The following is a 21531-nucleotide window of genomic DNA, read 5'->3' as shown; positions in this document are numbered from 1 at the left end:
ATCAGAGAGGAGGCTGGGAAAGAGAAATTATGAAGATGAAAGGAGAATGGGAAGTGTGACTGAAGCAGTGGGCTATGTCAGATGCAGCTGTGGAGCCGTGCCTCAGGCAGACACGCCTGAGTCAAGACAGCCCCTTGCTTTCCAGTTTCTTCTTGCATCTACTCGCTTTTGTCTTTTTCCCAAATTATTTGCATTCATATAGCCAGCAGAACAGTGGAGACCTCTACAAATCATATAGCCAACAATAAACAATGAGGTGGAAAGTGCTCAACATCCAAAATTCAAGGGACTGAGAAGATAGCTCAGTAGAATAAGTGTTTGCCTGGCAAGTGCAAGGGCCTGAGTTCAATCCCTGGTTTTTTCAATTTCATGTCACAATTTACCTCTAGTCCATAGTTTTCATTTCCTATTTTGTGTGGCATTATAGTTTCTTTCTCATTTTCTTCTCTTTTCTTCTGAAAGACAGACTTCCTAGTGGCTAGCATGATAAAATGCAGATTGTATGAAAAATAATGCCTGTAATTTCTGATTCTAACTTCACTCAGAGTTCAGTTTAGGGAGAGCTGGAGCACTCTAAAGAAGAAATTGTTGTTAACCCCCTAATCCCAGTGATTGATGGAATGGAATTCAAAGCTTCTTCTGGAATATAGATCTATGCATAGACTTTTGACAAGACTTTTCCTCAAACTCTCCTTATATTCATAGTTAATCCTTTTGTCTTTTCTATAATAGCACATCTACATATTATTCTTTTCTGCCCCACTACAGCAGTTGTGTTAGGAAATTTTGGAATTAAGTTAGAACGAGATCTTGGCTCCTTGGCTCACGTCCTATGCCATGGAATAAAAAGTTCATCTGTTAGACTCTAGTGATTGAATCTTCTAAGTTCTAGTGTTAAAATTACATGTGGCATTTATACGCAATGGGGTACAACTCTGCCATAAGGATGAACTTGAGCATTTGTAGGAAAATGGATGTACCCTGCGACCATAATGTTAAGTGAAATAAATCGGACACATGCTTAAATGTAGCATGATTTCCTTTCTTTGAGAAACCCAAATTATAAAGAGAAAAATAAAAGACTGACTAGAAATAAGAAGATAGATCTTTGTCAAAGGGGAAGGAATCAGAAGCTGGTAGGAAGGAGGAGGGGGTGGGGAGGGAAAGGGGATGAAAATAAGAATAAAGATGTGTGATGCACAGGTACTGACTCCACAGAAGGAACATGAATATCATACACTGCAAACATATAAATGAAAACTTTAAAATAAAATTACTTTGGAGAGATAACAGTCAGATTAATGCACTGAGCTTCCTTCCAAATAGAGATGAGTGAAATCCATCCTCACATTGTGTGTGAAGAGAGAAAATTAAGACATTTTCTTGGGAAAGAATACACATACAGAGAGAGAGAGAGAGAGAGAGAGAGAGAGAGAGACAGACAGACACAGACAGACAGACAGACAGACAGACAGACAGACAGACAGATTCATTTACTTAGATAGCAGAAACAAATCAGAAAAAAAATACAATCTGCTAATGTTTTTTACCAGACAATTCGTCAATTACACAGTCAAAAGAAACCCTGGGGAATGAAAAGACACCAAGGATGCTATTAAAATGTTCCAAGTGAAAGCCATATATAATTAATCTCAAACAAGCACAAGCTATGAAACACAAATACTTTAAGGTGCTGAGTGAAAAGGGATATAAATCTAAATCAGGTTTCGAAACCAATCCTTCCAGGTGAGTCTAAGGTTGGGCCAAAGACAGGGAGATAATTTTGTCTGCCCTACTCTTGTTTTATGGGGCGTTAAAGAGCAGCTAGATGAGATGCTCTTGGCTTATCAAGAATGAGAAGAGACAAATACCAGATAGTCCAATATCTGGCATCAACATATGATTATCAAGAGTCAGAACTGAATAAACGGATCAACCACTCAAAATACAGAAGAAAAATTCACTGACACAGAAAATGCAGAAAAGAATTGTCTTGCAAATCACTGCCCAAGCTAAGTATCCATCATTGGCAACAAGTCCCTTCAAAGAAAGCAGCTTTCTCCTTCAACCATCTTCCTGCAGGTTAGGGGTCAGCGAACTTTTCCTGCAGAGAGCTAGTGAATGAGGATTTTAGATTCTGCACGCTGCATCATCTTTGCTAAATCTATACAACCCTGTTATCATAACTTGAAAGTAGATACAGACATAAATGGATGGGGTTGTGCCCTAATAAAATGTAATTAACAAAAAGTAAGTGTGGAATGGTTTTGACTGATGGGCCATCGTTTTCAACCCATATAACAGATGGGTCCATGTGGCCCGGGTACCATCATCAGTAAGTTCTGCAGGGCAGCCGACTTTCTAATAGTGCCTGTTTAGTAGGAGAAAAAAATTGCACTAACACATCACTACACACACAAGGGCACAGTGCTTAAAGGCATCTGAAAATGTGAAAGCAGAAAATCAGGAATCTAGAAAGAGAGAGAAGATATTCATTTGAAAATTTTGAGATTGTGTTACAAAGGTCAATGAGAAAGAGACATGAGTCCAACATTTCCACGTGTGCTTAGAGAGGTTCTCAAGTTGGAATTGACAGTCAGGGAGAAGGTGGCTGGATGGGGAAGAGGAATCTCCCACCCGTGTCTCAGACATGGACTCTTTGAACCTTTATTCAGCAGCCTGCTTCTGAGAATGCATCCTGTAATGAAGTCTTGCCCCCTCGATCAGGGAAGCTTCCTGATTGCTTTTTAATTCACAAAGTTCACATTCAACTTCCCCAAAATTCTTTCCCAGGAAAACAACACAACTAAGCTACTTTGGCATAGACATTTATTCTTTAAGCCAGCATTTATCACTCTGGTATGTAGAAATTCCAGTTCAGTGACACTGGTAGATAGGTCTTATTGCAGGCCTCCATCAGTCAAGAAACGTACAGCATGCATTTACATCGTATAATTGAAAAAACTTATTCCCCCCATACCTCACAATGGGCAAATGGATTTCATGTTAGTTCAACCAGAAGTTTTCTTAGACAGTCAACTTTCTTACTTATTACACTGGCACTGGGTGCTGTGGTTTGGAGCTTGACTGTCCCCCCAAAGAGCTGTTAAAAGTTTGCTCCTCAGGTTGGGTGTCATTGGGAGGTAGTAGAACCTTTAGGAGAGGTTTTAGGTAACTGGAGGTCCACACTTGAAGGGGATTATGGGACCCCGATCTCCTCTCTCTTTCTTCCATGTCATGCCATGAAAAGAGTGACTTTTTGCTCTGCCACACACTCCCTGCCATGTGTGCTGCCTCCCCACAGGTCCAAAGGGGATAATAAACCATGGACTGGGACCTTCACAACCATGAGCTACAATAAACCTTTTCTCTTTATAGGCTTATTATCTCAGGCTGTCTAATATAGTACAGGTACTGCTCTCAGTGGGTAAGATTTCACAGAGACACTCAGAGCTAACCACAGAAACTGGAGGATCTGACCAGGTAGCCTTTGCGGGAGTCAGTGAGATCAAAAAGTCCTTTCAGCGAATGATCTGGTGGGGCCAGGACTAGCCAGGCTATTGGCATGTGCCACAGTACTGGCAAGATTCTTCCTGCAGAGATATCAGGACAGCTCTCTGTGACCAGGGAGCATGATCTCAGTCCTTTCAGTCCCTACCAAGCCCCATTCTCAGCACTATGATCTCATGCAGGAGCATTTTTACAAAGCGAATCACTGGCTTCTGCTTTGGGATCCATCTTCACCAAGTACAAGGCTGATCTTCACTCCAGGGCTTACACAGGAGCTGCCTTGTGCTTTAGAGGGCTGGTCTCTCCCTTTACTAAGAAAGGCGACATCACAGCAGCAGAAGCAGGAAAACCCAGGCAAACACCGGCAGGGAGGATGCGCTGACACTGCTGCCGGACGTCCTCTGAGCATGCATCACGGCGAAGACTGCGTTCGTGTGGTTGGTGGGCAGCTCTACGTTGCAGATCATTCCTTCGCAGCAAGACCTGCATTCCTAAGGAAAAGAAAGTGGAATGGGAAAAATGAATGACAGGAGGAAGGAAAGGTTAAAGCACAAAAAAGCAAATGAAATACTGCTTTTTCTCCGTCTGAAGCAGTCTTTTAGAGTAAACTAGCCAGGGTACACATCACCAGGCCTTTAGGCCCTTCTGCATGGATCTGAGGGTAAAATCACTTGACAGGCTTTCCTTCCTAACTGTGCTTTGACCACACAGGGCTCAGCATAAGCAAGGACAAGAGGAGGAGGGGAAACTGAATAAGGCTGTTTGACTGAGTCACCAAATCTTGCAAAAGTTTGTAAGGAAAAACACTGAATCAAAACTGAAAGCTAAGAACCTTTGAATTAGTCATTGATTTTTTTTTTCTCAGTATTACTTGTTAGGTGATAATGATTCTCTATTGCCTGTGTTCACATCTGATTCCTATAATCATTGTCACAATGGTTTGCTAATTATAACAGCTGTGTGGAAAAGAAGGCGGGAAGGAGGGAGGGAGGGAGGGAAGGAAGGAAGGAAGGAAGGAAGGAAGGAAGGAAGGAAGGAAGGAAGGAAAAGTCTGAGTCTCTAGCATAATATTTTCAGAGAATTTTCCTAGGGAATGAATCTCTTATCACAGTAGCAGTACATACGTGGAACAATGCTTGACCTGCAATGCCTAGCCATTCATAGAGGCTCCCGGAATGACTGAGCAATAGGCAGCTATCAACTCTAAACACCTACCATCAGCTGGCTGCACATCAGGCTCACCTTTAGGAAATTCTTTAAAAGATCTCATGCCCAAGACCTCTACAAGGAGGTTGCTTCAGTTGTCCTGGCATGCTCACCGACCTTGCCACACCACACCACATCTGGTAACGGCTTCTCAGTTGATCTTTCTGTTGCCAGAGCTAACAACCACTGACATCAAGACTATTTTCTGCACTTAGAGGTTGAATCAGATTCTAAAACTTCATGAAATTAATACACTTTCAATTAATTTTATTCTTAAGCATTTCTGGATTTCAGGCACATAAAAGAGTAAAATACTCATTTACAATGACCAAGAAAATTAAGTTCAAATGTATCCAAAATGCAGTTCATTGCATTAAAGTGAGATTAATCTCTCAGACTCTTCCTCTCTGAGCAGGTAAGACGAGTTTTCCTTGGTAAAATGCGGCACAATGCCGCTCTTCCTACCTCCTAGCTTGCCTGTGCGGTGTTCCTGGTGACTTCCAGCTGGGCTCTACAGTGTTTATCAAGCTCTAGTGGATGGTTTGTGCTTTAGCCACCAGAGCTGGATGTAGACCATCCACTGGTAGTCTGAGGCCTGGGCTCTGACTCTGGAATCTGGCAGTATCACTTATTTTAGGAACACTAATTCTTGTCAAAGAACAGAAAGTGCTCAACATCCTTCCTACTTCTTCCGTGAGGCATAGCTCACCATCATCAGCGTATGATTTCAGACAGCAACCTTCCGCAAGCCCGCGCTCCGTGATCCTTACCGTATGCTCAGAATCTTGGCTGCGGTGGCAGCCAACAAAATGACATTCATTTCTGGAGGCACACCTTTTGGTGATGGAGGTACTTCTTCCATGGCTGGTAAAGTGATGAACTGTCAAACAATACTGTGTATCTAGATTTTAAAAAAAGAAATTCATTCACCACATGCAAAACAAAGTTGTCAATTGTCACCCTATGAAATGACGAAAGTTCATGATGAAACTTAGCTTCCTTTGTGAGAAATATAATAGCAATAGACCTTGGGATATCTAGGTCAGTGGTGGTGACCCGATGGCATGCTTGTAATTCTGCTTTTCTTTTAAGACAAAACATATTAATATAGCATTGTTTTTTTCTCTTTTTTCCATAATTTTATTGATAAACAAATAGCAATGAGACAGTTTCAAATCAAATTGGTAGGACAGTTTCAATAATTAACACATTGCATACATTCCTCCCAGTGGTTAATTGCTGTTCAAGATGTGGACATGATATCTTATTTACAAACACCATTAGAACAAATCCCTCTATTCATTAAGAGAGTGTAACTATATATCTATCCTAAGCACTTTGAATACACAGATACAAAATGGACATTCATCTATATCCCTTTTTTTTTGTTAAGTTCCATCATTTAAATATTATAGGTGTGTAAACTCAGCAAAATATTATAAAATTGTTTTTTCTAAGCTCAGACCTCAGCATTTAGGTTTAATCACCGTGCTAGTGCTTTGCTCTAAGTAGGTGAGTAACTGCTGGTCATCGTTTGGCATTTGGTAACTAAAAGGTTTTCCACCACTGGTCTCAGTGGCATTTCTGTGAAGCCATCAGCTTGTGTGAAGTGTGAGTGTGAGTGTGAGTGTGTGTGTGTGTGTGTGTGTGTGTGTACTGAAAATGAAAATAAATAGACATTCACCCTTTGGCATCAACTAAAGTAGAGAAGAAAATAAATGAGCAAAATTTTTCCTCAAAACCATGGGCCTTATCATGAAGCAAGCAGAGTTGATGTGGCTGGCTTCCCTGATCACCCTGAAGCATGTGTCCCAGAACTTGGAAATCAGAGGAAAATTGTGAGTGAAGGTTAGTGGGCCAGAGCACTTTGATGGCATCATCCTGCTTGCATCTGAGGGGCCATGCAGCAACTGGTAGTTAAAGATGCTGTTTCCAATCATATGTCATGAGAGTCTTTCTTCCTTTCTCATCTAATTCTTCTTCTTCTTCTTCTTCTTCTTCTTCTTCTTCTTCTTCTTTCTTTTTTTTTGTATTTTAGGGAAGGGTCTACAGGGTGTTCAGGGTCTTACTACTAGATTGGACTCATAGTGATCCACCTATTTACAGCCTCCCAAGAGCTGGGATTATAGGTGCTCACCACCATGCCCAGTCTCAATTGTTGTCTCAGCCTGCTCTGGGGGTGAGGCTGGCACAGCAGGCCGGGGGATAAAAACCCAGGCCCCTGCACCTGCTTGCAGGCCCCTTAATCTGCTGAGCTATTTGGCTAGCCCTTTCTCATCTAATTCTTATTCAAGTTCCAATCTTTCCAACCTGCTTGGCTGTCCTTAATTGGCATATTTTCCTTTTTCTTTGATTTTTAAATTAACTCTTTGTTTCCCACCCACTTCCTGTGCTATGCAGTGCTCCCGGTGACTTCCACCCAGGGCTCTGTAGTACAAGGTGTGATGAAAAATACATTGAATATTCGATTTTTAAAATATTTATTACAGGAAAAGTAAGTGTCCTAAGGAGGTCTGATGAATGCTGACAAGAAGGAAAGAAACCCAATAGAAAGGCAGGTTCATAAAAAACGTGACAGTGTGTCCTGCATCCACTTAGTCACCCAGTCTGGCCCCATGCAGCTTGGGCCTCTCCTGCAAAATCGAAACAGCTATGAAAGTTAAATCATTTCAGTCAGTTCAAGACATCAAGGTAGTACAGCTAAAGCCACTCACTACAGAGGACTTCCACAACTGCTTCCGAAAGTGGCAAGAATGATGAAATAAATGTGTGCAGAGCCAGGGGAGTAGTTTGAGGGGAGAACTAAGGTCAATGTGTACTTTACTAAGATAATTTCTAAAAATTTAAATATTAACTGTAAGATTGGATTGCACCATGCCATTAAGTCACACCTACATAGAGCTATCCTTATACCTTTAAACGCACATACATTAATTATTACTTCAGGTTTTTCCAAGAAGGTGTTTTCATTTCAGAACATCCTAGGATATTCTGCTTTGGTTCCGCATCTATAGCTATCCAAGGCCAACAAAATGCTTTTTAGTTTATTGGTCAAGATGTACAACAGGAATGTCACCCTTTGGGGAAGACAAGATTGGGCTTAGAGAACTTCCTCTGTCACAGTGAATCGGCTATGCTCGATGCTTGGGGCTCAGGATTTTTTTGATGAAATAGTGACAGTAAGTGTGCTTACATCTTGGTAGGGTCATGATGAGCATTATATAATATACAAAAAAAACCCCAAACAAACAAATACATGTTGGGTCTGTACCATCAGCCCGGCACCCCTCTAACTCATGTTCCCTCATTTAATCTTCCCCGTATGCCTTAAGACAGCCTGCACTAACATCCTTATTTACACAGAAAGAAATTGAGGCATAGTTTCTAGCCCATGGTCATGCAGGCAAAAAGGTCACGTAGCTTCTATGCAGTAGGATTCTAACAGCTGCACTTTCCTAGAGTATGTGCTTTTAATCAGAAAGCTGTGCTGTCTTCCAGGATACTATTAAGTAAACTGGATGGTGTTGCAAAGTGTGCTACAAAAGAGTGAATGTTTAGAAGGCAAGAGCCACAAAATATTTTGGAAAAGGCATTTCAATTTATACTCAACCAAGCCTTGGAACCTTGTAGGTGCATGCGTTCATTCAGAAGATCCCATATGTGAAAACACCCAGAGCAACCCAGCACTAAAGATGGTCAATAACACAAGAAATATCATTCCTGTTATAGCCTGTTACATAGAGATCTTTTCACAAGACCAACAGACTGCATGAGTGAAGCTCTAAGGAGAAAAGGAAACCTGAGATGACAAAGAACAATAGCTTTTGGCCTGCTTGCCCCCAAGAAATAATTGACTACCACTCCCATAAATAATGACGAATTGAAAAGTAAAAAATTACACCCTCAGTAATAAATCCAGATTTCTGATCTCTTTGGGACTTGACTGGCATATAGTCAAGAGTAAGCTGTCACATCACGTGGCAATGTAGGGTCTTTCTGTACTGATTTCTGAGAGCTGGCTTCTCAGAGTGGACATGGCAGAGGCTGCTCTTTCCCTTTTTCTATGTCTGACGTTGTCTTCATGGTAGAAAGCTACAGCTTCCATCAGATATAAGATTCATACCCCAGAAAGGGACACTGCATGTTCCTCACATGCTTTTTAAAATGGATTTGCTTATGATTGACAAACTGGAGTATTAAGCACAGTCCTAGAAGGAATGAAATTTCTGGTACAATTTAAAAGATGACTTGGGAGGCTGGCAGACAGTGATCCAATTTACAATTACTCTAATCCTTCTACTCATGTTTTAGGGAGCTTTAAAGCAAATTGTTAGAGAATGATACCCACCCTCTAAAATCTGTTAGGTATGAGAGGTATTAATCACCCTTGAAAATTTTGAAATAGCTAGGATAAATTTCTGCGGAAATGTAGAAACAAATACACAAAATCACACAAGCACACACACACAAGTACATATACCCTAAGCTCAGTCACTCCACAGAAATTCAAAAGAACCTCAAGAAAAATAAATGGCAATTAATTAATCTTTAAAAAATAAAAGGCCCATGTAGGTCTCATAAACAGGACAAGTCAGCTTATGGCATCAGACTCTCAGGCCTCATGGAAGTCTCTCCTGTGTAGTCCTCACGGTTCCACAGATTCGTTAGCTAGAAGAGGCAAGGTATTTCACTGCTATAAATAGCATGATCTAAGTATAGAAATTCCCCAAGTTTCAAGGCAAGAGCGGATACAGACTAGTCATCTCTAATTCTGAGTCTGTTTTTCTCAGCTTTTTATATCCAAAACCTGAAAAGCAAAACAAGACAGCATACCCTAGATTCCAAACAGCCTGAGCTCCTTAAAGTTCTAGTTTTCCAACTTTGAATCTTACAGCAGCACGTTCTCTCTGCTTTACCCACAACATTGTATATTTTAAACTATTCGACTTCCTGCCTCTTCTGTTCCTCCCAGTTTGGTCCAAGTCCTCATCTTCTTCCTGAAGTACTGCTCATCTCCCCTGGCATCCCCTTCCACTGGCTCCCACCATCCATTCTCCCCACACAGCAGCCAGAGAAGTACTTTAGAACACAACTAGTACCCTTGACTCCTTTGCTTAAAACTCTGCTGCCTTCCCACCACATTTACAATGCAACCCACTTCTCATCAGAAAAAGAAGCGCCTACACACCCCTGCTGGTGCTTCTCTTCCAGGTCCTCCCGACCCCCACTACAACACAGGACCCAGTCTCTTCCTGATCACTAAGAAGACCAAGTCTTGCAGTTTAAAGCTTTCACACTTGCCACTCCCTTTTCCTGGCATATTCTTCCTAGAGATTTCTGCCTGGCTGACATGTTTGGGTCATTCAAGTGTTAGTTGTAAGGTGCACTCAAAGATGTCCCTATCTACTCCAAGATAGTCATTCAATTTGTCAACAAAAAGTTATTTAATGCCTAATAGGAGCCAGTACTGAATTAGTGAATTAGACAAACTGAAAAAAAATAGTCAAATGTTTGTCAAACAAATGAACAAGTTCCACAAGCATTACAGTGGCTAATGAATACAGAAGCCTTCTTTCACTTTAAGCCAGTAAGTATGACTTTTCTAGGGTATCATCAAGCATTTCTGAAATTGTTAGAATGCTTTACTCAACATGGCAGTCTATCTGTTCTCCTTAGTAAATACCACTTAAGAATGTCTCTGTCAGCATACACACTACTGCAAATTGAGGCTGTGGAACTCGTGTCCATGTTCTCTCAGGAGAATCTAAAGTCTGGCGAAGCCCTTAGAGGAGATTTCTGACTCCACAGAACATGATTCTCCTGTTGGTATGCTCATCAAGGCATCTCTGCTCCAGGTGAGTCAAGAGACACCTAAATGACTACAGGGTCCTAAAAGGGTTTTCCCAACGTGGGACACTTACTCTGTGGACACCATTTGTCTTCGGCCCATCGGTTGCAGTTATAGTTATCCCCTGCATTTTCACAGGTAAAGCATTTGAAGCTGTTTGGAAATGGTGTGGCTTTAAAAAAAAAAGTGAAATAAAATAGCAAGGTTAAAAAAGACAAACATTTCAACATTAAATATGACACAAGATTAGTAACGTGTTGGGGCACTTCTGTTTTTAGAGGGCTGGATTTACCCTTTGGGCTTGAGGGCATTTTCTGGATTCCCTTTTCTTTAGGTAGTTCTCCAAAATTCAAATATAGAGTAACAAAAATGCCTTCATAAGTCACTTTGAATAATCTATGGTATGTTTCCAATATAATTCATATTCTGAGATAAGTGGAGCCTGAAGGAATTAAGTGAAGCTGGTGGCCAATCCTGAAATGAACTAAAGTCCAAATTAATCTGAGCTAGCATGATCTCCTCTTCACTAATCAATGTGTGATCTTTTTAGCTTCTGAAATATAACAGTAATTATAACAGTAACGATGGAGGTCTTCATGACTTACAGTGAGGCTCATACCAGGGCCCCCAACACATCAAATCTTGCTAGTTTCCATCCATATACATTCTCATTACAGCTATCTCTAACCTCAAACAAGTCATCTCATTTAATGTATGTTAACGAATGCCAGTTGTCAAAACATGAGGCTTTGATCTCAGATGTAATATTTAAAATAAGGATGATAGTAGTTCTTAAACCCTTATATCAGGCATCATGGAAAGGAAAAATTCTGAATTACTAAGTCTGGATTGAGAGTAACCAATTCCTTTTTTCTCTATGTATTATTTTTTTTTTTTGTTTAGTGTTTATTAAGCCAATCTTTTTATTCACCACTTTCATTAAGCTGTTAATGTATTTGTTTCAGATTTTGAAGTGAAGCAATTACTATCATAATACAAATCTAAAGTTAGAAATTAGCACTGGAAATGGTGGTGTGTGCTAGTAGTCCCAGCTACTTGGAGGACTGAGGCAGGAAAATCACTTGGGCCTATGAGTAGGCCAAATAATGAGACCTTATCTTAAGTAAAGAAATAAAAATTTTAAAATGAAAGTAACACTATGACATGATTACTAAATCTTCTAAAATGGCTTTTTATGCTGAAATCACTTTATTAAAATATATTTTATGAAAATTACCCCTTTAAGTGTCTTTTCTCCCTTCTTTGTTACACTGAAAAATTCAGAAGATTTGATTTCTGTAATAGAATGCCAGTGTCATCTGTAAATATGGAAGGATATAATTTAGGAATATTCAAGATACTAAGCAAAATATTCCAAACTAATATCAAGAAGGTACTGTCAGACTGTGTCTTTACTAAGCAGCAGGCTAATTTTTTTTTCTGTGCATTTTTTGGTTTTTGTTTTAGGGGATATTTTGGCCTTGTATCTTGATATTTTACTAGACAAAAATTAAAAATAAAATAATTTGACACTTCTGTATAACCAGGCCTCAGGACTGTGGATTTAGCTTTTGATTCTCTAAGTTCTGGAGAATAAAACAGACAAAGATCAAGGTGAATCCCAAACCACCCCAGTAACATCAGCACGAACTGGAGGGAAAGGGTATGTATTAGTGCAACAAACTAAGCAAGAGAGTAAAGTTTAGAGGATGTGGAATTTTATTTATTTATTTATTTATTTATTTATTTACTTACTTATTTATTTGGCAGTACCAGGGATTGAACTCGCGACCCTGTGCTTGCCAGGCAGGCACTTATGCTACTGAGCTATCTCCCTGGCCCCTGAGGATGTGAAATTAAATGCTGCCAATATACTTGTTTGTCTTACATATAAAATTATTTCAGCAGGAAAATAAATACATGACTTCTGTTTCTACCTATTAAATCTGCACAGAATTTTTTAAAAAACTAATAGCCAATTCTGAGGAATAAATGGTGCAAGTAGAAATGGGGACAACTTTTTGATATAGTAATCATGATTTTAGAAAATCTATTCAAAGATTCTTGCAAATTAAAGGGAAAAGGACATTTACAATAAAATTTAATGTTTAACCTGCTTGTGTATTTTTTATATAAAATATATGGATATGGTTAAATAAGCTACAGGCCTAATATGTAATTGTTGCAAAAATATGTCATTGAAATATTTTCAGAGACATTAAAAAATATTTAAAATATAGTATGAGTGGTATAAAACTAAGTCTATGTGATCCCACTACATTATTTATTTAAATACACTTTCATAGAAAAAACAGTGAAATACCCCAACAGTTAAGAGATCCTAGAATTATTAGCATCATGAATAAATTTTATTTCCTTCCATATATTTCCTATTTCTCTGGAATTTTCTGTAATGAATATATACTATAATTTTTCTCTTTTTTAAATGATTTTTTTTCTGTATATTTTTAGGGAAGGGCCTATGGGGTGTTCAGGGTCTCACTACTAGATCGGACTTGTAGTGATCTGCCTGTTTATAGCCTCCCAAGCTCTGGGATTACAGGCTTACACCACCACACCCAGTCTCAATTGCCATCTCAATGCACCCTGGGGATCAAAACCCCAGTTCCTGCGGCGCTTTAATTAGCTGAGCTATTTGGCCTGCCCTAAAATGAATATTTCTCAACAAAAACTTATTAGACTTCAAAAGTTGGATATGTGTAGATAACTTAGCATTTATGAAGCCTATCTGTCATAAGTTTCAGCTGCTATGCATTCATTTATCAAAGCAGAGATGTATAATAAATAATAGTTCAAGGTATACATAGTACACATATGAATATATGCACATGTATAGTATATATGCATATATACAGAGAGATATAACACAGGGTCTTGAAAAATATAGAAAACACAAAGTAAATAACTGTAATTACATACACCTCTTTTAGAAGTAGAATAAAGGCAGTTGTTCTCACCCATAGTTATGTATCCATAACTTCAAAAAGCTTTTTAAAATTGAAAAAGAAAACATATTCCACATCTTGCCTCTTAATCATTGAATCTTTGGAGAAGTTACTTGGGGATATGTCATTTAAAGGCTTTCATCATAATTTTGATATTCTTCTATGTGTGGGAATCATGGTCATTTACATTTATAAAATCTATTATTTATAAAAATCTCTTCCCTAACAAAGTATGTCATAGAAGATTTTCTTGTTTGAAGAGAAAGGACTTATGATATATGTGTATAGACACAGATGTATACATATGTATATAAACATATTAACATATAGTATCTTAGAATTAAGATACACTAACATGTGCCTATCTTTAAACTAGTAATGGAAAAGATGAACTTTATGCAACCTTTGGTAATTGGTGATAATAGTGAAAATCTACATCTTATACCCCTCCAAGTATCAAACATTCTAATCTATTTTCAGAATTGTTAAAGGCCATCTGAAAGAACAGCATCATTTATGCCAAAACCTCCTACCGCAAATATCCTCCATTGAAGAGATCAACAAAGCCTGATTTGCCTAGTCATGATTAAGGTCAGTGTTCCATAGGATGTTTTAAAACAAAAAACCCTTTAAGACTATAGCAGGGGGCAAACGATAATTTTTTTTTCACCATGCCCTTTCCCACAGAAGTGAGAAAGCCTTTCTGTTTTATTCTAGTTATAAACCAGATAGTCCAGTAAAGGCCACATTATGGTAGATGGAAGGGGGGCATCAAATGCACACTCTTACACCTCCAGGATGTGAACAATGATGGCAGTGCTACTTACGGTCAAGAGGAGGCCTCACATTGTAGAAGTTGATGTTCTTAGCAAGCGCCTGGTTCTCTGAGAAGATAAAGACCTGGAGGATAGCCACAGCAAGAGCATGGCAGAGTAGCAGCATCATGAGCTCATTGGGGGGACAGCCCAAATTCGTATGTCTAAGATGAAAACATAGGTTGAGTCAGCTTATTTCTGTTTTATGTGTCGATTGGAATGTTTTGTTCCTGTCTGAAAACCTCAATTATTCTTACTTTTATTCAACCATCTACCTGCTGTTTGGGACTAGCGCAAAGTAAGCTCCATGCTTTCTGCCCAGATGAAAGGCAAGTAATTACTATCTTTCAAACTAGCCAGGCCACAGCACCAGCCAGCTAGGTTTCAACAGGACACTTAATGCTGTTGCACAAGCAGCCCAGACTGTCCTGACTGTGCCCCACTCCATCTGTGCCTCAGGCTGCTGGCTGGCCTTGCTGAATACCTGATACCTTAAGTTAGCCACGTTCTAGGTGTGCTCTGCTAAAGTCACTGGCACACCCATTTGTCAAATCCTTCCCCTGAGCAAGCATTTATGTTTGAGAAAGTCTCCAACACCTTTGCTACCTGAAAGAAACCATAAAAGTGGGGGCAGAGGGAAGGACAATGACAAAAAAGACAAAGTGTCTGGGAAATAAAATGCTGTCTGTATCCCAGAGCACACAGACAGAAAAAATATGAGTCACAGGGAAATGCCAGCCCCGCCTGCTTCTGGATGAAGGAAGAGGCTATAAGGAGGTTCTACAGCAGACAGAACAAAAGTTTGAAACTCTAAAAAATATAATTTTTAAAATTATTTTTAAAAACATTTTTAAAGACAATTTTAAAAGTAAAAACACAGAAATGATACTGAATTTCACTAAAATTAATGATAGGAATTCAACAGTGGTTATTATATCACATATTATTGTCTTCAAATTAATTGTTCAGATTACCAGATATAAGAATGCAAAATTGGCAAAAGAAAAAGTCAGTAAATTTAAAAGGAGAAAAAAATTAAGCATTAACTGTTCCTTGCAATAGACTAGTAGAAATTAACCTCACAATTATCCAAACCATCCTGTGCATGTATATTTTTTCCTTCCTTCTTTCTTTTCTCCTTTCTCTCATCCCAGTTGTTGCATTCTTTATGTTGAATGTGATCATTATGTATACCAAAAATGTACCAATAAACATAGTTAATTTTAAAATATAAATAAATAATATAATGTCAGTCCTGGTCCACAAGCACTTCTCACTACTTTTCACTGACTTTAAGCAGGCACAGCACTGGGTAAAGAACATGACATCTTGTAGGCCCCACAGCTCTAACCCCCAGAAGCCAGCCTGGCAGGAGGGAAATCGGGAAGCTCACCACTCACTGGTTGTCTTTGACAAGGAAGAGGTGTGGGCAGCTGCAAAAAGTATAACATAATCCAAAGACTTCAGTTCAGGTGTTGGCTCTGCTGTTTGTTAGCTGCCTGACCCTGGGCAAGCTCTTTAAACTCTATTAACCTCAATTTTCTCATCTGTAAAGTGGCTTAATAATATCTGGGCTGCCTACACTTTTGGATAATTGTAAACATCAAATACAGGCTCAGATAGCATCATATAAGTTTGTACAAATAAAAGCACTCATAATAAGAGTTCTGCAAAAATATTGTCATAGTAGAGGCCAGTAATATTGGATTAATTCATTTTCTTTTTGCTGAACCCAATGTTCTCAGTGGCTTAGGGAAATTATTAAAGAAGAAAAGTTGATCTTTGTACACATGTGATTCCCCATCCAAATGTTTTTTGAAGCCGGAGTAATGATGCTTGTGAATACATTGATTTTGTACATGTGACCAATAATGCAAACCTCTAGAGATGCAACTTAACAGCAAGTAAAATATAGGAGCATCACCACATCATTCTTGTAGATGCTTTTGCCATGATCGAGCTGAGTCACTGTGGATGTACTCAGTGTGAACAAAACAAAAAACCTGTTAAGTAACTTTCAAATCAATAAAATAATGCTAAACTTTATACATTTCTTGTTATGTAGGTCTTTCTTTATCTTGGTCTTAACCATCCAACCGAAAATTATAAAGATGAGATATAAAAAGTAAAAACATATTAATATGCTGAGCTGTAAAAGGTTCAAATCAACCACTTCTGACATTGCCAGTCATATGGATAACCCATTACTATTATGGAGTACTGGACTAGATTGGATTATTTTGCTGAATTAATGCACCTACAATATTTAAATAGCAATGGAATACCCATCTCTGACAAAACTAAACAAAAAAGGGGATACAAATGAAGGACCATTTTGTATCTGCATACACAAAATAGTTAAGATAGATATACAGCTGTTTTCTCTTAATTCAGTGCGAAGAAAGATTTGTACTAATAGTGTTAGGATAGGATATCATTTCTTCATCTTGTACTATGAATAACCACTATGAAGGCAACAATATGCAATATATTAATTATTGAAACTGTCCTACTAATTGGTTTTGAAACTGTCTTATTGCTATTTGTTTCTCAATAATTTATTTTCTCAATAAAATTAATATTAAAAAATGCTAAACTTTATACATTGAATTTTAGATCTTTATATATTGAATTTTAGAACTTTAGATCCATAATTGAACCTAACTATATTTTAAAATGCATACTTCTTTCTACTTCATTTTAGAATCCAACTTTGATGTTTCACAAGTACTGAATTTCTAAATTTTTTGCTTACATTCTTTCGGAAGAAGTAGACATTTAGCCAACTGCATCATCCCTAACGGTTGGTTGTACTGATAGGCATTCTGCTTTCTCCCACCATTTCTCCAAGGTGGTCTGCTCTGTGGCCATTATAGGTCTGTAGAAATGGTACACCTTTTCTAAACCTTTATTTTTATGAGTACATGATTGCAGCAAGTGAACTTTGCATTCATTTTAGAGAGTAGGTGCATGTACATCACACAGCTCTAATCCCCTTCACCTCCCTGCCATCTTCCTCTTTCCTTTTCTAAATTCCCCTTCCCCACTGTCATTCTTACTGTAGTATTACTTTTAGCTCATAATTATGACATAATGTTCACATTCACTGTGGGTATTTGGTACAGGTAAGTGACATCTCAAATATTTACTTCCCCTTCCCTTGGTCCCCTCTCTCACCCTCATTCTCCTGGACTCCTCCCATTTGCAAAAGATCTACCTCCTTGTTTTCTTCTATCAATTCAATAAGAATTGTTTTGATTTTTATTTATACTTTGGATTACTCAAGTGAGAAATAATATACGGTATTTAAGATTGTGCGTCTGATTTATTCAATTTAACATTATATTTTCCAAATGTATCCATTTTCCTACAAGTCTCTGGGATATCTGGAGTGTTCTACCCTGTTACAACAGAGCACACATTCTTCTCTTCAGCACATGGAACATTCTCCAGAATAGATCACATACTTCCACAAACCAGCTTAAATAAATATAAAAGAATCAAAGTAACTCTGTGTTTACTATTGGAACACTGAGCAACAAAAATAGAAATCAAGCACCCCCCAAAAAAAAACCACAGAAAATTTAGAAACACCCAGAAACTCAATAACACACTCCTGAATACTCAGTGGGTCACAGAAGAAAGCAAAGAAGATGTTAAACAATTTCCAGAAGCAAATGACAATACCTACATGACACATGGGAGTCAATGAGGCACAAGGAAAGCAGTCCTAAGAGCGAGGCTCATTGAATGTTCCTCCTTTACACCAGTGGAAATCCTTTAAAAAGGTAGACTAATCACTCTTTCCCAAACCACTAATATAGAAATACACACATGTTCTTTGATACAGAGAGATTTTAGAGCCACATTTGTCTACATTTAAATTTGTTTTCCTCCCCTAAGCAGCTGCTTAGAGCTTAGACTTTAGGCAAGCTGCCAAAGCTTTCCAAGCCCTGGCCTCCTCCTGTGCAGAACAGTAAGAGCAGTGCTTGTCTCAGGCCCCTGAAGCCAGGACAGAGCAACAAGGCACAGGAAGAACTCAGCTCAGAGCTCAGCACATGGCTATGGCTGTATTTCCTGAGCACTTTCTACTTGGGAGCAAAGAGTACTGGCTCAGCCCCCTGCTTGTAGCTCTCTTACTTGTGATACCTGGTGCACTTTAGCTTCCGTGGACTTCAATTGTGCATCAGTAAGTTGGGAGTAGCGATAATACCTACTTTACAGAGTGGTAGGAATTAAGTCATATAAAACAGTTGAAATATCTAATTAGCTACATGCCTGGAATTTTGCAAATTCTCGTGTAATATAATCCCTAGTTTGGAATCACAAGTCAAAATCTCTGGTTTCCCCCCTGCAATCTCATGGTGAAACAAAAATCCATTCACCCATTCAACATGCCGTTATTGACATCCAGTATGGGATTATTGTCACTGACTTCCCAACAAGTTTTTTTTTTTTTTTCTTTCCAAAGCAAATTACATTTTAGAGGGAGAAGACAGGTAATGCACATGTGCAAAACATAACCTTAGATCATAAATTCCAGGATGCCAACACAATAAAGTGAGATGACTGGCTAAGAAGGTGGGTGGCCCCATGCCCCTCTCCAAGCAGGTGGCAGGTTGAGCGATGAGACAGAATTGCCCAAGCAAAAATCAAAAGGGCAGCAGCCCAGATTCTAACATGGAAAGAAGCCTGCCCCATGGGGAAGTACAAAAGCGGCCGGTGGGACTGGAACATGGAGGAAGTAGGAAAGGGACGAAGGTAGGAAGTTGCGGGGGCCAAACCACACAGGTATTTACTGCAAAGATTTTGGATTCAGAAAAATCAAGGCGTTGTTTACTTCTGGTTTGTCTAATTTTGAAAAATTGCAAGAATTTACTTCTACGGAGTAATCAACTTGCAATTCTTAGCTTTATTTCTAGCTCCTAGAATAGAAGAATACAAATTATGATGAATACAGAGGAAAAATTCAGATACACCAAAGCTTCCTCAGAGTGAATACAGGACAGACAACTTAAGAACAGCTGAACAAACAGTTGTCCAAGATGAGACTGGATTTCCGTTTTCTCTGTCCCTCAAAACAGCAGCACAGGGCCCTGAGCTTCATTACTGCTGAGCAGCTGAGGAAACTGAGGTTCAGAGGCAGCGCTGGTGAACACGCCGGTGCTCTGCGCCCAACGTGGCTTCCTCACAAAGCAGTTTCACATGCCACATCCTGGCCTACTTGAAATGCAGTGAGAAAGGCAACACAAAAGAATTGCTTTCATATAAACGAAGCATATTTGCATTTCCATTTTAAACTGAAATAGCATAGCCTTAGTCTATCAAAATTCTTTAAAACTGCAAAGGTTTTACCTATTAAATAAAAATGTCTTATATTTTCAGAGCAGGCTTGATAAACTATTACCGTACGCTGATTTTCTCTAAGTATCTCTACCTATTGGTATCTATTCTTCAACGCATAGGTTTGTATTATCATGACTTTCATTTCTCACAACCCAAAGACATGAGAATAATGAAAAAAATAAATGACTAAACATAGTATCTGAGAGCTGTTTTACGTCTGGAATCATTTCCCAGATACTTGGAGCCAAAAACTGTCTGCCGAGACTTTGCTGAGTAGGCTCTGACTGCAGCCTTTGTTACAGAACAAGGGTACGGCAGAGCTAAGCTATTGCTCCAGAGGAGGAAAAAGTGTTTAGTACAAGTGAAACTATACCAGTCAGGTTCTCTTCTCATGCCATCACTCTGATTTCGTCACAACACTCCTATTTCTTCACATGGAGGCAGGGTTTTATCCTTGCTGATTCATTTTTAGGTATTGTGTAAGGAACACCAGTATTTACAACCTTGGTGTGATCTCTTTAAATCTCTTAGTCTACCATTTCTTTAGCAGCTTTGGGCACCGATAACTTTTTATCAGTGATAAAGCCAAATTACCCTTCCTAAGATAATTCACAAAACTGTACCTAGACAAATTTCTCTCTGGCTGAAGTATCCCGAAGGAATCTGAGACTCGTGTGACAGTAAAGAATGGCTGCCTGCAGACTCAGAATATGGCTGTAGTGATTCAGCTTCTGTGACTTAAACGATTTCATTCATTGACACTAAGAGAAAAAGTCCCACATGTACATTAGGGAATATGTGTCCACACTCTTCAAACTAAAGAGTAGTTCAGAATATTCCTCCCTAACCAGAGCTTATTACCTTCATCTTGCCCAGTAGGACTCACCTATTGTGCTGGTCCTCCCTGTGTTTCATAAATCATATGAATTCTGTTTTTGGGAAAATGTTTGAATTCTTGTTAGAGATTGCAGACTGCTTCTTTGGCTGGCACATTTACAAAGATAGAGCAGGAATGGGCAACTGAGAGGCATTGGAGAGAATGGCAGGTAACCAGATTTATAGATGAAGGAAATGCCACCTGAGACTTTGGTCCACTATGGTGCAAAGAAGGGATGTGACTCACGGCACTTGATTTGGAAGCATGGCAATTTCTCCAGCAGGAGCCCTGGTAGTCATTTCAGCCCACTCGTGGCATTGCGCACTTAGAGGAAAATGTGCAGGGTCGATGGTGGCCTCAAGATGCAGCATCTCGTTGGCACTATAACCCTTTTGAGGTAAAGTGACCTACAGTATCTTTATAAATATTTCCCAAAACCTGTGTTTGGCGGGTAGTAGATAGTATTTTGTGGAATAGAACCAACATGGCTAGCTATGAGCTATATTGAGCACCTTTCTTAGTAAATCAGATAAAAGTTTTGGGTTATAAAAGTTATCGGTGGAATGAGATGACCCAGGGCCGCGGGATTCTGAACAGAGCCAGAGCGCAGGCCTGGTGAGCGAGTGAGACGACTGAGGGCGGAGGGATCCTGAACAGACCCAGAGCGCAGGCCCGGCCAGTGAGTGAGACGACCTGGGGCCCTCCAGATCCTGAATAGAACCAAAGCGCAGGCCCGGCAAGTAAGCGAGACGACCTGGGGCCGCGGGATCCTGAACAGACCCAGAGTGCAGGCCCAGCGAGTGAGTGAGACGACCGAGGCCGCAGGATCCTGAACAGACCCAGAGCGCAGGCCCGGCGAGTGAGTGAGACGACCCGGGCCGGCCGATCCTCATTCGACCCAGGTTGCAGGCCCAGCAGGGAACCCTTCAGCAGAACTCTCTGCAAAGAGGCTAGAGGCAAGAC

The 21531-nt window shown here is 39.4% G+C and overlaps 1 protein-coding gene across 2 annotated transcripts in view; it reads right to left on the bottom strand.

The window, feature by feature from the left end:
* Positions 1-2834: 2834 nt before the first annotated feature.
* The window catches only part of Lypd6b (LY6/PLAUR domain containing 6B), a 57441-nt gene continuing 38744 nt past the window's right edge, over positions 2835-21531 (bottom strand). For both annotated transcript variants that reach the window (XM_023721404.1, XM_012515887.2), the window contains 4 exons: positions 14358-14509; positions 10638-10736; positions 5487-5617; positions 2835-4001 (listed from right to left, as the gene is read on the bottom strand). In XM_023721404.1, coding sequence (XP_023577172.1) covers positions 3837-4001; positions 5487-5617; positions 10638-10736; positions 14358-14475 — 513 coding nt within the window. In that variant the 5' untranslated portion in view covers positions 14476-14509 and the 3' untranslated portion in view covers positions 2835-3836. The remainder of the gene's footprint in view (positions 4002-5486; positions 5618-10637; positions 10737-14357; positions 14510-21531) is intronic.

The sequence above is a fragment of the Octodon degus genome, unplaced genomic scaffold, assembly GCF_000260255.1.
Source record: "Octodon degus isolate 3935 unplaced genomic scaffold, OctDeg1.0 scaffold00082, whole genome shotgun sequence".
Lineage (NCBI taxonomy): Eukaryota > Metazoa > Chordata > Mammalia > Rodentia > Octodontidae > Octodon > Octodon degus.
The sequence above is the reverse complement of the archived record's forward strand: the minus strand, read 5'-3'. Positions and strand labels throughout refer to the sequence as shown.